The sequence below is a fragment of the Cyclopterus lumpus genome, chromosome 17 (genome assembly GCF_009769545.1).
Source record: "Cyclopterus lumpus isolate fCycLum1 chromosome 17, fCycLum1.pri, whole genome shotgun sequence".
Taxonomy (NCBI): domain Eukaryota; kingdom Metazoa; phylum Chordata; class Actinopteri; order Perciformes; family Cyclopteridae; genus Cyclopterus; species Cyclopterus lumpus.
The window spans coordinates 7,082,016-7,097,275 of record NC_046982.1 but is presented as its reverse complement, the minus strand read 5'-3'; the positions used below and the strand labels follow the sequence as shown (position 1 = coordinate 7,097,275).

The 15,260-nt window shown below is 46.4% G+C and overlaps 1 protein-coding gene across 1 annotated transcript in view; it reads right to left on the bottom strand.

The window, feature by feature from the left end:
• Positions 1–14,748, bottom strand: part of LOC117746780 (zinc finger protein 521-like) — an 89,380-nt gene extending 74,632 nt beyond the window's left edge. The window contains 3 exon segments of the mRNA XM_034556086.1: positions 425–625; positions 7,292–7,348; positions 14,460–14,748. Of these exon segments, the coding sequence (XP_034411977.1) occupies positions 425–625; positions 7,292–7,348; positions 14,460–14,499 (298 nt within the window). The 5' untranslated portion in view covers positions 14,500–14,748.
• Positions 14,749–15,260: the final 512 nt, after the last annotated feature.

The window sequence follows — 15,260 nt, the reverse complement described above, 5'->3', positions numbered from 1 at the left end:
TAGCTGCGTGTGACACTCTGGTGAAAGGTTAGATTTAGTGTAGTGCTTTATGAAAATGTGAGGACACACAGCACATGCTATAAATACACACGCTGCAGCCTACAGTGATCTACTGTAAGGACACATGAAGGCCTATTTGTGTGTCACGCCCGTAGCTATGGATGTGCAGCACATATAAATAATGTTCTGCGTGTGTCTGCGTGTGTCTGTGTGTGTGTGTGTGTGTGTGTGTGTGTGTGTGTGTGTGTGTGTGCGTTGCTGGATGTCTACCAAGGAAAGTGGTAGTCTGGTGTTGTGCTCCCCTCGGTGCGGCACACTAACACACATATTGTGGCATATTCTCTGGTGAAGGCGTAGAGCGAGAGTGGGAGAAGAGCTGAGTGGCAGAGTGGAGGGGAGGCTCGGTGGGCTGAACGTTGTTTACCTGTCAGCTGGCATTGATTAATCTTGTGTTCGGTGAGATCGCTCAGCGACTCGAACACCTGCCGGCAGCTGTCGCAGCTGTGCAGCGCGGGCTCCTCGTCGTCCTCCTCTCCCTCCTCCGCTTCCTCTGGAGAGAGCAGCCTCTTCCTCAGACGCCCGGTCTCACCATCCTCCGCCGCCCTCTCGAGGGCGCACTCTGGATCTGCCGAGCCACAGGAAATGACAGCACAACATAGTCAGAAGGGGTGACCCGCACGGCGAGGCACTACAGCTTCCTCTGGGTGACAATAAAATGGATTTCTAGACTCCGGATTTAATAAAAACAATAATAAAAGCTGTAATAAAAATGCAGGTTCAATTTGGGCCTCTGTAACTCAACCACTCATGCCATAACAGAACGGTTGGGCAGGTGAGGGTGAGAGATATACAGGCACGCACAGACAAGGTGGCACGGCGCTCACACACACACACGCAGAGCTCTCAGACACACATGCACACGCACACACCTCTGTTATTAGAAATGGTTTTACGTTGTGTTTGCCCTGCTTCACCCAAGCAAAACTTCAGTATATGAAACTAGACTGATGGGAATATGTGTAGTTAATAAATCCTGGATTGCAGTTTTGGCTCGGCCAAAGAAATATGAAATCCCGCCAGTGAGTGCTGAATTGCATCAGTCGGCGTCGATCAGAGGAGGCAGACCTCGCCATATTACCCAGACATCTAGGCCAGAACTGTGGATGTATGGAGTAAGGCACACAAAAATTGAGGTTGGTGTGCGTTAGGCTGTCGTCACGACACACTTCCCTAAATTATTCAGCCTTGCTCGCAGGCAGCCGCGGGTCGCATACATCAATATTCTTCAATCCATCTGCAGTTTTGTCTCTTGTTGGCTTTGTGCTGCAGCAGTGCCAGGGGTGGGCGACTGACTGAACCAGGAGTAGGAATCATCTTTCACGGTAGCCGTCTAATCTGAAGATCTTCGCGCGGCGCTTCAATATTTCGGGCGACAAATCATAACCTGCCGTTGTTCACTCGCGGCCCGCCGTCAACAGCCTCGCTCGGGAAGCGCGGTAAATCTGGCCCGCGACAGCGTCTTTATAAATAGGCAGCATGGCCTGCAGCCCTCTTTCTCCCCTGCTGTGACCATTACACTTCACAATAAGACTGATTATAAAGCCATACTTACAATCAAACAATCATGTCACCCCTGGTTAAGGCGTTGTGGGAGGGGAGAGCCCTTGCACTTCACTGGCAGCCATTTTAAGGCCCACTGATGCAAGTGTTCCTCGGCTCGTCCTGAAACTCCGAGAAAGAAGCCTTTTTTTCGTCTTTCGCCTAGCACGTGGTTAACAGCGCTTCGAGGACAAAGGCGTGTGTGGCGCGGACACGCGCAGGTGTAGCTGTGTATATATACACCAGGCGTCTATACACATGGGCGGCCATTTTAAGTCCTCCTTCTGCAGGGTGCTCTTAAACTGTGAAATTCCTTGAGGAAAGGCGTTCCAGGGCTCATCAAGGCCACCCAGGATTTTTCCTCCCCCCCCCCCCCACTTGCGCCAAGTATTGATGTAACATCACACCCTCCATTGTCCTTCCCTCTTGGCGACTGAGGCTCTCGGAACATGCCCTCTAAAAATATCAGCACTGTGGTCCCCGGTGGGACCGTGCAGAACAGAACAGAAGGTGTTTCAAGAAAATGAAAATCCCAACCCAATCCTCACAGATGTAGGCCTTTCTTGCTCTGGGGGGGAAACACTTCTGACCGAGTCCAAAAGCCACACAATATAGACTAATGATTCATGCACAGACACAAAACATATATTTTTTTTACTGGGTGCCTGTGGTGGAGGTTAAGGCTGAGATTATTTCTTTCAGACGGCCTCTATGAATCATTAATTTGTCTAATATTACAGCTCAGTCAACGGACATGCAAAGCATTTTTAAGTTTTATCCGCAAAATAAAAACACATTTCTCAGTGCAGAAGAAAGATGCGTTTTATTCTATTTTCCATATTATTATCACATAGTTTCAGGGAACTTTATGACATTAAAACCTAAAGAGCTCCAAGCGTCTGTGAGTTTTATCCCCGCTTGCTTGTTTTCAGTTTCAGCTGCAGCTTCGAGTGAATCCAAGTTGGGTCAATGCTCCCGGTCGAGCCCAGTGACCCCCGGTGCACCACTGTGATGCGCTGGAAGTGTAAACTACTACATGTTTTTGGGGGGGGGGGGGGGGGGGGGGGGGGGGGGGGGGGGGGGGGGGGGGGGGGGGGGGGGGGGAGAAAGCGCAAATGGGGAGTGGAGGGCTTGACACGGCAAGGTCACGTCCAACCCTGGGATTAAAGAGCCACGTCAATACTGAGGTTCCAGTGCCTCTGGGCCTCATACAGTAATCCATCAGATCAGGACATCCTCCTCGACCAGTCTCTACAGGCTGGACAGCGGGTCGATACCAGCATGCTTGGAATGGCTGACAATCACACGTGGAATATGGTGGGGCATATTGAGAATTTTTCCCCATGCCTAATGCCCTTGTTAATTGCGTTAATCAGCTTGACCAAGTTGGCATGGACAAGAGGGAAGCCACATTGACCGCTGATCCATATTGTGAAGAAGGTCAGCTCGAAGTAAGATGATTGTAGCTCGTAGTGAGGAATTCTTAACAAGGAGAATACGACGAAGATCTGACTGAAAGGAGACATTTTTAATCTTCATGATACTAAATCCACGGTAGTTTCGCATTAATAAAATGTGGATATCTGGAAGGTGATTGACGTCTTTACAGCCGTTTAATATCTGTCTGAGTGCGAGTCCATCCATCAGGCACACTCTTGTCTCTTATGGCGCCTCGTGACATTTATCATGCCACAACTTTCATCCTGTGAGTTGAAGAGTCCCCCGGACCCCCCACCCTTATATTATTGAATATTTCTGCTCTTAAATATTTATGACCTTTTAATTGATATTCTCTTCTCTGCTCCCTCAGTCCCACAAGGGACCCGTGGTCCCCAGGAGGGAGCCTACACCCGTGGCCCCGCAGCCTGGGCCACACACTGAGCAAGGTGGAGACACTGACCACCAGGAGAGCAGGAAGGGCATGAATGTATAGGAATACGCAGATAAAGCATTTGGCCAGGTGCTGCACAGCGTGACAATAGAATTATGATCTAAGGAGTTATCGCTCATGAACCCTTCCGTTAGCCTTGCTAGAGATTTGATTAACTCTCGGCTTTAAGATTAAAATATTCAGAGGCTGAAACATGGATAAGAGACCCGGAAAAGTTGTTGTTGGGTATGAAGCCATTTTATAGATGCAACATGTGATGGATGTCTGTGTTTTAAACTGTAATTCATTCAAATACAGCCCCCAAAAGCAGGAAAGGCGTGAAGCCACTGAGGACTATGCTCTAACGTGCCTGTGGATACAGTATGTCTGCATCAGGGTTCAGTCTTTCTTTGTGCTATGAAAGACCTCGGTGTCAGAAACATCATTACCAGCTCACCCATCACCTCAGTTCCCCATTGTTTCCCAGAGATCCTGATTCTATGAAGCCCCCCCCCCCCCCCACACATACACACTCCCCGGCAACCCACCCGACAACCACCCACCCCCAAGTTCGAATTAAGAATTTATTTCAACCAGCGAGCAGCTTCTGTCGACACATGTCGGCGGGCCTGATCAAAGGTGAGCGAGCTCCTTTATCAGAGTGAGGGAGGCTGTCAGAAATAGGAGGACATTAAGATTGAATAACCTTCACACGGTTGCCGGCACCTCATTATTTAAAAATTCTAAAAACTTTTGCCGAGCACCCGCCATATATAGGTCACGCCACATTCTAATGCCACATGTGCCTCCGAGTGTATCCTCCTCTGTGTGGATGGGATTTGGGGCTCTCCGCTTAGACCGTCACATCCACTGATCCCCCATCATTAAAGAATGTCATGATCCGACGACGCGGCTGTGCGCTTGACACTTGCCAGATTGTTAACGATCCTCAACAATTTGCATGGGGGGGGGGGGGATCTGTCTTGCACACGCAATTTGAGTTATCAGCTTCTAGTCCCCTGGATTCATATTAAGGACTAATTGCTGTTTAATGTTTTGATGCATTTGAAATTTGAAAGTAGATTAGCGAAGGTGGTTTGTCAAAAGCCATTCCTCTAAAAAAACGCTGAGCACATTATACGAGCACAAAGTGTTTCCCCCTATGTTACAACAAAAAACACAACAACAACAAAAAAACCAACAACATGCAGCACATTCATGACAACATTATGATGCGTGCCAAATTAAAGAAAAAGATGCTGAAACAATTAGAGGACCCGTAAGAGCAAACAATGACGGCGACACGGAGAAGGAAGCAGCCAACATACGAGCTCAGGTACACAGACAGCATCATCCACCATTAAAATATATTTTTTTTTTAAATACGAGCATACAAACAGGACGGGAAATCAAAGCAGCTGAACGAGAAACAACATTTGATCATACTAAATGCTCTCTCGTTCTCTCACACGGAGTGATGATATTGAACGGAGCGACTTGCCATGCCATTAGTGCAGTAACACATCAAAGGAAATGAATAATAGAGAATATGATTTTCTGAAGTGGTGGAGTGAAAGAGTCCTATCCTCTTCCTGCAGTAGTGAGCCCCGCAGTACATTGATCTGTGGGCAGCCTCAGCCAGAGCCGGCGATGCCGCACTGCCACGCCACGCCACACCACGCCACGCCACGCCACGCCACGCCACGCCACGCCACGCCACGCCACTCTCCGGCACTTTGCCAACCGGACGCCCCTTCAGATCTCTGAAACAATGCTCCCACTTGCCTCAGTCCACTCCGCTTTGACAGAGCTGACACCCTCTTCCAAAAAAAGAAAAGAACGCCTCAGTCTGACACAGCCGAGAGCCAGAGAGAAAGAGAGGGAGAGAGAGAGAGAGAGAAAAGAAAGGGATGTATATATAAGAGAGAAGAAAAAGCACGGAGCATGTGGTTATAATTAAACACAGGCAGCGCAATGGTAAAGCCAAGCTGCAGATCTTAAGCCTGCTCGACACTCTCTGGGTAAAAAAGCGCCCTGCCTCATTAAATCTCAGATATCACACTGTTCCTGCCCCTCTATACTATGCATAATACTGTCTATCTTTGAGAGGGCCTCTTTTGTTAGCATTTCTCCTTTGCCTTTGCCACATATCAAACATGAATGGGAAACAGGAAGCGGGGCCCGCGGAACGCTTGCAGAGTCACAGAGCGCGGCTGGCGGTCTACTTATGAGGCAGATCTTGACACCATGTCTGATTAAGCCCTCGGCTTGTCAGGACTTTAATGGCCATTGTGGCCGTGTCCGTCAAAGTGGGAAATGCACAACGAGCAGGTATACGCTTTTCGTTAGTTAAAATAGTTAAAAAGGGCCTTCTTGGCCAGCGGTTTAACCGTGAGGACGAATCGCTGCCGCTGGCAACAGGACACGCCACGCGGCAGGCAGGGAAACATGTTTTAGAGTTAAAGGGGACAACAAACAACAGCTCTCTCATTGACCATCCGGCAACCCGCCACCTGAGAAGGGGGGGGGTTTTGAAGAAGAAGAAGAAGAAAAAAATCAGTCAGGCGAAAGTCAAAGGAGTAAAGTGAGAAATTAATTTGTGCGCCCTCCTGATTTCTCCACAGGCAGACATCGATCATGTGGCGGCTGTCTCCCCTCACTCTGGAGATAGATGCGGTGGAGGGATAGGGGAGAGGGAGATTCGTGTGTCTGAGGGGGTCGTTGCAATCAGGCACACTCATTAGCTCTACTTTGGCTCTGGATGACGGGAGGTCTCCGAGGCAAAGTCTGCATTTTATGCCCAGTCCGTCATCCCTTGAGCAGGGGTTGGAGCGGGCCGAGGAGGCGGTTTCTCTCCCCGGCATTGCCCACCGATACCTATCAATACGCATTAACTCAGCGGCAGGACACATATCTGCTTTTTCCAGGGGTGAACCAAAAAAATGCGGCATTAAATGTTTCCGATCAATTACGCACTAAAGGCTCACTCGTAAACGCATGAGAGGTGTGATGATGGGTAACACCAAAGGTCAGAAACCTACATTACCTGCTGGACGCCAAAGCCTATGTTTTGAAACAATAAGACTGTGCGTCAAAAGCAGCTGAGAATAAACTGGACTTATTGTGGCGGAGCTCGCCTCCCGTATTTTTGCCACTCGGAAAGCTCTGGGTAAATGCGGGACTAATGCGGCAGCCTCGGAGTACCGAGGGTCCCCAGCCTGCTGGGCAAAACCATCCATATCGGGTTTAAAATAACCACGCCTGAGACTTAACCTTTACCAGAGACAAATGAAATGAAATATACAGTGTGGAGCATCAGGAGCAGGCTTCATTCATAGGGGGCTTTCTGCTAGCCTGACCTGAATTACCGCTCCGTTCCTGGAGGGCCACTGTGAATGGCACGCGTGGAGACAGGGCACATTCATCTGGGTAGCTCTATCTACATCATACAGAGGGTTGGGAAACAAAGAGCGTTACCGACAAAAAAAAAAAGAGGCAGGAACACACAGAAACACAGCTATAAGAACACCTGCACGTATGCGTGCACCACAAACAAAGAAGACGAGCGCCAGCGCTCTGCCCCCCTCTCGTACACAGACACATGCAGCCATGCAGTTTACAGAACCAAAACCTCAAAGACAGGGAACACACACTTTTCTCTGAACAATCTGAACCCAACAAAGATTTTACAGACACACACATACATACACACACACTCACGCACACACAACACACACACACACACACACACACACGCACACATCAAGCAGACACATGATCCACTTTACAGCCGAAATGATGAAATATGAAATGGAGCATTACCGCTTGGAATGGCAGTCTGCCCAGGACTGTGCTGGTCCTCCGTCACATTGTCTTCTACTGCCAGAAAACCGAGGAGGGGGAGAAGAAGAGGGGAAGAAACAGTTAACAGCGAAAAACAAGTTCGACACATTGAGATTTCCTTCTTTCTATTATTTACTATTGAGACTTTTTTTGTCTGTATGGAAACTCCAAGAGATTTCAACAGCATTCGACAGCTCAACCTGTGGTTTGTGAATCCACACAAGCCTTTCATATGTATGAGGTTTGGCAAACAAGGCAAACAGCCACCCAAGTAAATAACATATTGGACTGGGTAATGACGTGATGAATTATGAACGTCTCCCATGAAACGTCCCTCCCGACATCAACAGTGACAAAGTGAAAAAAACACCTTGATGAAGGTTGTGGAGTGCCTTGCTTGATTAGAAGAAGAAAAACAAACGTGATTCCTAGATGCCAGTGAAGAGGTGGCTCTTCCTGAAGCTGACTTAAATGCAAAGAAACACCGAATGCATAAAACATATATTCACGGTAACGTGTCGTAACAACCAAAGCGGGCTGCAAAGTGCTTTTCTGCTGTTGAAAAAATGACGTCTGACAAAGTAGTGACAGCTCATCGATCGCGCGCTGAAACGCTCTCATTAGACGCGTGCAACGAAACCACTTTTGACTTTTTGATAACAGCATGGCCTTGAAAAACCCAACTTCTGTTTAGTAAAAGGCAGGAACCTTTTACATTAGAGTCTTCTTTGGAAACTGGGGGACAGTTCCTCGTGGGCATGTCAAGTACAAGAAATGAAATGGATTTAACAGCGGAAGAGAACAAAAGAGTCTCCCACCTGTTCCATGTAAAATGAGGGTCTCACTGAGGACTTCTTACGCCTCTGCGTTCCACCCCTGCAGTTGAAATGCATTCTCCATTATGTCTTTTCTTTCTAGCCTTTCATTTTCCTGGGCAAAGAGGAAGGAGGGAGTCTGACAGGACCTCCCCAGTAGGGAGCGTGGCAGTGACTGCCAAAGCAGAAACTGGCGCACTTTTAAAATCGCACAAAATATCTTGTACTTTGCATAATTAAGGCAGGATCCTATGGTGGCAGTAGCCCCCTCAGGGGAGCGAGAGTCGGCGTCAAGCAGGGAGTCAAACCTCAGTGAAAAATGAAGAGGAAAGTGTCGAGCTGTTTCTTGTGAAGAGGGCAAACGAACGTACAACGCCGTTTCGATGTCTGGCCTTGTCCAGCCGAAGCTGACTTCCAGAAGAATTCTTCTGAGGTGCTTTTATTCAAAAATAACCTTTGGCGAGAAATGTCACTATCCACTCAATACATACCTCCATGTAAGTCTCTGATCTGAACTGTTTCCCTTAGTTACTATTAGAATTGATGCACGTTGAAAATATGCAAAACAAATGTCCATGGGTCTGGCAATTAATTAGCTGAATCAATTAAAAGTGATGGAACAGACATAGCTGGACCCCATGGAGGCGTGTCCCTCGGAGCACCAAGAGGATCGTAGCAGCCAACACAGAAGCCATGTCCTGGTAAAGCAGGCCTTAGCAACTGACGCCCTGAGAGTTTAATGAGTTTTCTCCAGCACTGTTGAGCGCCTTGCATCCACGACCGTTTAAATGGGCGAGGGATGAGGGGGTCCTAATAAATCCCCCACCGGTTCTATCAGAGATTGCCGGAGTTTGGTTTTGATTGGCGTCCCTGTTGGTGAGATGAGGGAGTTTCAGGCAGAAAACTCTTATTTCACGAGATGCCACGAGAACCTCGAAAAAAACATTGCGGCGGTTTTTGGCGATCGCTTTGTCACCGCACGTGAACTTATTAAAAAGTTTTGCCGTTTAAAGTAAACGGCGTTCCGTCAACAGCGCACTCCGCTCGGCTCGTTTGCACCTGTCGCCCGGGTAATTAACAGCAAGCTAGGAGCGATAATAGAGGGTTGAGCTGTCAGGTAAGGCCCGACAACTGTGATGTTTCATACCGGCTGGACATTTGATCAACAATCGTGACACGGTACTAAAACAAACAGCCGGACAGTTTTAATTAAAGACACCGGGAAAACGCTCACGACCGCTTCAGTAATGACAACGGAATAAAGCTCAGTCCACATTGTTGGACTCGCTCGCCGCTATCAGTTAATTAACGTTTGACGAGGTACAGTGTATCACTCGGTCGGTGACAACCTGTAATCGTGCTGCTAGGTTTTGTTGATACAATACCACACACACATGGGACCGTTTCAGCACTGCTCCTTTTGATTGTCACAACGCGGAGCAGGAAACACATAATCCCACAACAAGTGGCACAGCATTAAAGGCCACTAATTAACACGGCGGCCACACACAGAAAAACAACGCAGAGTAATCGTCGTCACATTGAGAGGGACAATCCCCAAGGCAGGATGTATCCTTTTTTAGGGATGACTTTTTTCCACGGAGCAGAACGAGAAGCAGACAACAAAACAAGACGCAAAGTTAAAAAAATTAAATAAAACGAAAGAGGAAGAAAAATGAAAAAAACAGATTGATCACCACATGTACCGCCTGCATAAAACTGATGATTTAATAGACGTGAATAAGCAAAACATGAGAAACTCTCAGCGGCTTGGACCTTTCCTAATCTATCAAATGAATTCCTGCTGTGTCGGAGAAGGGAGTGAAGAGTGCGTACGTGTACGTATGCATGTGTGTATAATTACTGTACACATTTTGTGCTTTTGTTAGTGGATTGCCACGTATTTGTGCGCGTATGCATCTCGCAGCACTTCTCAGACATCAGAAGGAGAAGAAAAAAAGAAAGAGCCCAGAGTGTGTTCCTGGATATGCGTGACTCATCTGCTTGGTTACAGCCAGCTTGGACGATACAGTGCCGAACACAATGGCTGTGTAATCCGCCCTGACTGACCGGGAAGGAGACGCTCGCCACAGGGACTACAACTCAATTTAGCTGGGGTCAAGAGGTCAACCCTCCTCAATTAGGGCCGGGGAAGGGAGGGAGGAGGACAGACACTGCACATGAATAACTTTGTTAATGAGCATTATTTGAACTGGTGATTAGTGTCATAAATAATTTGCAATAGAGGAGCATTTTAATCACGTTGCGTAATATTTGTAATCCTTTATAAATTGCCACGTACTGGAAGCAAAATCACGAGAGCAAAGAAATAAAAAATAGAACTCCACTTGTAGCGAAAACAAAAATAAATGCCACAAATCAATGATCCCGTTAGGCAATTACTGAGAATTTAGCTTCCAAAAAATGATTAATGCTATTCATACAGGGGGAAAACGAGACGGATGCAAATAAGCCTCGCAACCGGTTTTGGGGGGTTTGCAGCAGTGGTGCAAATCAATCATGGTGTATGAATCAGGACTCTTTCTCCATGTGGCAGACAATCCATGACAACAAGCGAGACACATGCCATGCAGTAGGAAGAGATATTGGCCAGCTCCCGCGACACCCGGTCCAACACACTGAGCCGCATGTCAAGAGCACTGACAGCCGTGCTAATGGGATTTTTCCCCGGCTCCATCATAATTTCCTTAATGATAATACTAACCATATTTTTTTGTCACATTAGAAAAGTGTTAATGGGTGTTATGCCACAGATCATTAATTGTGAACAGTCTGGAATACTGCAGCTTCCTATAAACTAAGACTGACGCAACTGTTATAACAGGGGAAGAAAAATGGAGCTGCGGGAAGTACGTCTCTGCAGTTTTGAGTTGTTCAAATTGAGAAGAGGCCTTTGTTGCATTTGTGATTAAAACGTAGAGAATAAAAGAGTCAAAATGAGTTTTTGAAGGAGTTCTGTTGACAAAAATACTTGAGCTTAAAAGGTGCCGCAAACACTTTTTAGTGACACAAGCCTATGCTTATTGGGAGTGAAAGGGGGAGTGGTTACGCATCTCATCTTTATTATGACAAATGCGAGTTTTAAAAAAAAATACACATTATAGTTTTTCTCGATGGGTCTAATTTTAATAGCAGTTTTATTTCACCTGACATGAGGGGAAATAAAAAAAGCAGCTTCAACTCTCATCTCTGTATGCCTTAGCAGAGGAATTGAGCCGACTGTATTTTCAGTAGGCCCATCGCAGATTTTGCAAATCAACCTTTATATTTAAAGAGCAAAGTAATATGCCCCTCCATGACGAGCTGAACTCACTCATGTGGCGAACACATTTCAGCTCCTCGAAAACATAAAATATTTAAGGTGTACATGACACATTGCCGATTTCATGACAACCCCTATACTTAAAGTAAATGGCGCAGAAAATATATTTATATATGCGGATGACAGGCCTGGAAACTTGCTGCTCAGCCAATAAACACGTCGGGCTTGAGACTGTCATTTGTGCTCCAGATGAAAATATCAACCCAGCCTCGCATTATTCAGGAAGTGCTGTAGGACGGGCAACGTGGCAGCCATCACGCGCTACATGCAGGCTTTTGGAGTGAGATCCTCCTTCCTCTTGGCTCACCACTGACTGAGGCAATGTGCTGACCCAAAGCCTCTGCACATCAAAACAAAATTACAATGTGCCTACAGTTGAGAAATGTAGACGGCTCAGGATTGAGTAAATGTCAGTGGCTAGGGTGAAGTGTTTGCATATAAGCGAATGATGTATGGTCTCGTCCTGTGCCATTTATTCCCCCAAGCAATAACGTAGCCGGATCTGTCTCTCAGACTTAATTGAAACGGGACTTGTAATGTTGCCCTTTTCCTCAATGGGACGAAAAACATAACCTCTGACTCCCACAAGCAGCCAATACTGAGGAAGTGGGTGTGTTGGGCTACACTAGGGAAGAAAAGAGTGCCAACTGTCACAGCATTATTTTCTCATCTCCTCCGCACACACGCCATGTCTGTGCTATCCACACCATGTCTCTTAAACGCCGCACACGATGCCCGTTCTCCACCTTCCCTCCGTGTTCCGCCTCTGTTTATTTTACCTTCCGCAGAACAAAGTGTTCCTTCTGCGCCAAGAAAAAAAAAGAAAAAAGAAAAAGAAAAGGCAGTGTCCACGTTGACCACTGCCTCAAGTTAGTAGAACAGCAACCTACAAAAGTGAAACCTGAACTCTGCGTTCTGTTCAGTGAAAACATGCAGCACGTGCATGCGCATGAGGACACTTTTCATTTTTCTTCTTTTTTTTAAAAAAACGTGGTGCTGCAAATTGAGAAATGGTGCTTTTGTGACGACTAAATATTTTTTTTTTTTAAGCCTGCAAGTAAGATGACAATTCCCGTCTTCTGCAAAACAATAGTGGAGAATACAGTGTCAGGCACCATACTTTTTTTGTTTTTATGAACGACAAAGGAAAGTTATTGTGGACATCTGTATAAGTGTATCTCTGTCCCCCGAGGAAAGAGATAGACAAAGAACAATAAATAACATCTGGCTGGCCTTCGTTGGGTCTGATCCAAAGCAGGGAAATATCTATGACGTATCTGCATTTCTGCTCCGCTTCAGCAGTCGCTATGAGGACATAAAAGTCGAGATGTTTTGTGCGCCACATTTTTCCAATTTAAATTTTACTGACAATAACAAAACAAACAATGTCATCACTCTGGCTTCATTTGCATACTGATTTGCTCACTCGCTATCCCTCGCTCTGTCTCGCACACATAGATGTCCACACATCTTGACAGATGTTCTTCTGAATTCACACACACACACACACACGCACACACTTGTAGCATGTAGGCACACTTGCAGGGGACTATTATATCTAAGTGACGTGTCTTTTGAGAATAGCAATTGTCAACACCAACTAACAAAAAAAAAAGAAAAGAAAAGAAAAAGCAGTCAATGCCAATCTGATCTGGGAAAATATGGAATCTATGGATAGAGCTGTTTGCTGTGAAACGAGCAGTCAGTGCAGGTCTGGAAACAGAATGTGACAATTTCAAGACGTGCATGCACTCACATTTCCACCCTCTCCTGGGTATTGATTTTAAAATGGTGGCTGCATGAATGTACTACCGCAGACCATGTAATCTTCCTTTGAGATGAAGACTTCCGAGAACGAGAGGGGAGAGAGAAAAGGGGTCCACCGACCACAAGCTGGGAATGTGAAATTGTGGACAATTATTTGCTGAGCAAAATACAATGCCTGCCAGATGAACTGGAGCTCAACCTCCAAAGGACCCAGCAGCTCCCCCACCAAAATGCTACAGAAAAAAGTAGTGTGTGAATATGTGTGTGCGCTCATGCATGTTGCTCTGTCCACCCCCAAAACTCTCTCGCTCACACCCAGACACAAATGCATGGTCGAATTACCACCAGGCCAACTGTGTAAAAAAAGAAAAAAGACCCAAACAGTGACACACACACACACACACACAAAAAGGAGAAACAATCAAAATCACACACAATGTCCGCTGAGCATATCCTGACGTGCCAGTCTGAGATTTGATATGAAACAACAACAAAAAACATAATAAAGAGCAGTTGTTTTCCTGCTTCGCCTGATAAATCCAAATGTGTACAACTTTCTTTTTTTTAAATACCCAATTAGCACTAAACACTACCTCTAATTTATCTCTTAACTATTATACACACACACACACACACACACACACACACACACACACACATCATAGCCCTCCCTTTTCTTAACATATAAAATGTTTCCTCCTTAGTTTCTCAGACGGTGGGGGAGGAGGAGGGGGGGGAGGGGATCACGTGACTCTGCACCCCATTCCATCAGACTGGCTGAAGTTCCGACCTGGAGCGTCTTTAGCGCATCCAGATGTTTGGCCAGCGGTCGCGCCGCACTGTTGCATCTGTAGACTGCCCCGTGCCCTCTCACTTTTAGCCATCATCACAATACAAGGCTGAACTGTAACCGGACAGCTTGTTTTGTTGGGGGGGGGGGGGGGGGGGGGGGGGGTATTTTTCTTCTCTTTTTTTTTCACCCGACGCCAAAGTCACGTCACGTACACGCAGTCAGATCCATATGCGCAGCACAAACAAGGAAGAACACTTGGCAAATGCGTGACAAAATATCACCATAAACGATCATAATGATAATAATGATAATAGGGCAAGACAGATACATTTCAGTGAGCGATAAGTTCAGTTCATGCTCGTGTCGACTTGTCATCTGCTTCAAATAAAATGTGCGGAGAGCCGCCACACACATCGGCTTATCACTTACCTTTCAGTGATCTTGGCTTAGCTTGCTTGCGGCGCGACATCCTATAGAAAACGCTGAAGTTGCTCAGTTTCAGTCTGACAATGTGTGTACACCGGGGTTGTCTAAAGGCAGAGTCTCTCTAAATTCCAGTGGCCGAGATCGCGGCAGCCTTTTTACCATTACAGAAAGATGCAACTTCGCCCCTTCGCCGTGCGGTCTCTGAACACGAGTTTTGCCGTTATGTTTTTTTGTTGTTGTTTTTTTTGTGTGGTTGTTGTGATGAGTAGGTGGATGTTATAAAAATCCAATTACCCCGATCGGTCTAGGCGACTCTATTTAGTTGAGCTGGGTATCTGGGAAAGTGTGAGAATATAGTAATCCCCGTCATGCGCTTCCATTCTCCGGGAAAACACACACGCGCGCCGGCATGATGTTCGTTTAGAAATAAAAGCGCAATATTTTTGCTTTTCGCATCTCAAATGCGTCCGCGTGAGAAAGGCATCGGCCAAAACGCCTCCTTTGAGAGTGCAACAAAAATAAAAAATAAAAAAAATGCAACAAAACCACCCCAAAAAAAGAAGGAAAAATGATAATAACACTTTTCACTTCATATCCACCTAACAGCATCAAAACTATGATAGACTCTTCCTTTCCTCACTCCAGTCGGCTAATCATGAATTAGGTTCGGAATCTGATCTAAGTCTACGTCTAAATTGCTCTTAAAAGAGGATGAAGAAGCAGAGAGAAGATGGAAGCTCCCTCCTCATCACAAACCTGCAAGGTCTTGGACTGCGCTGTCGCTCCGGTAGTCCACATAATAAT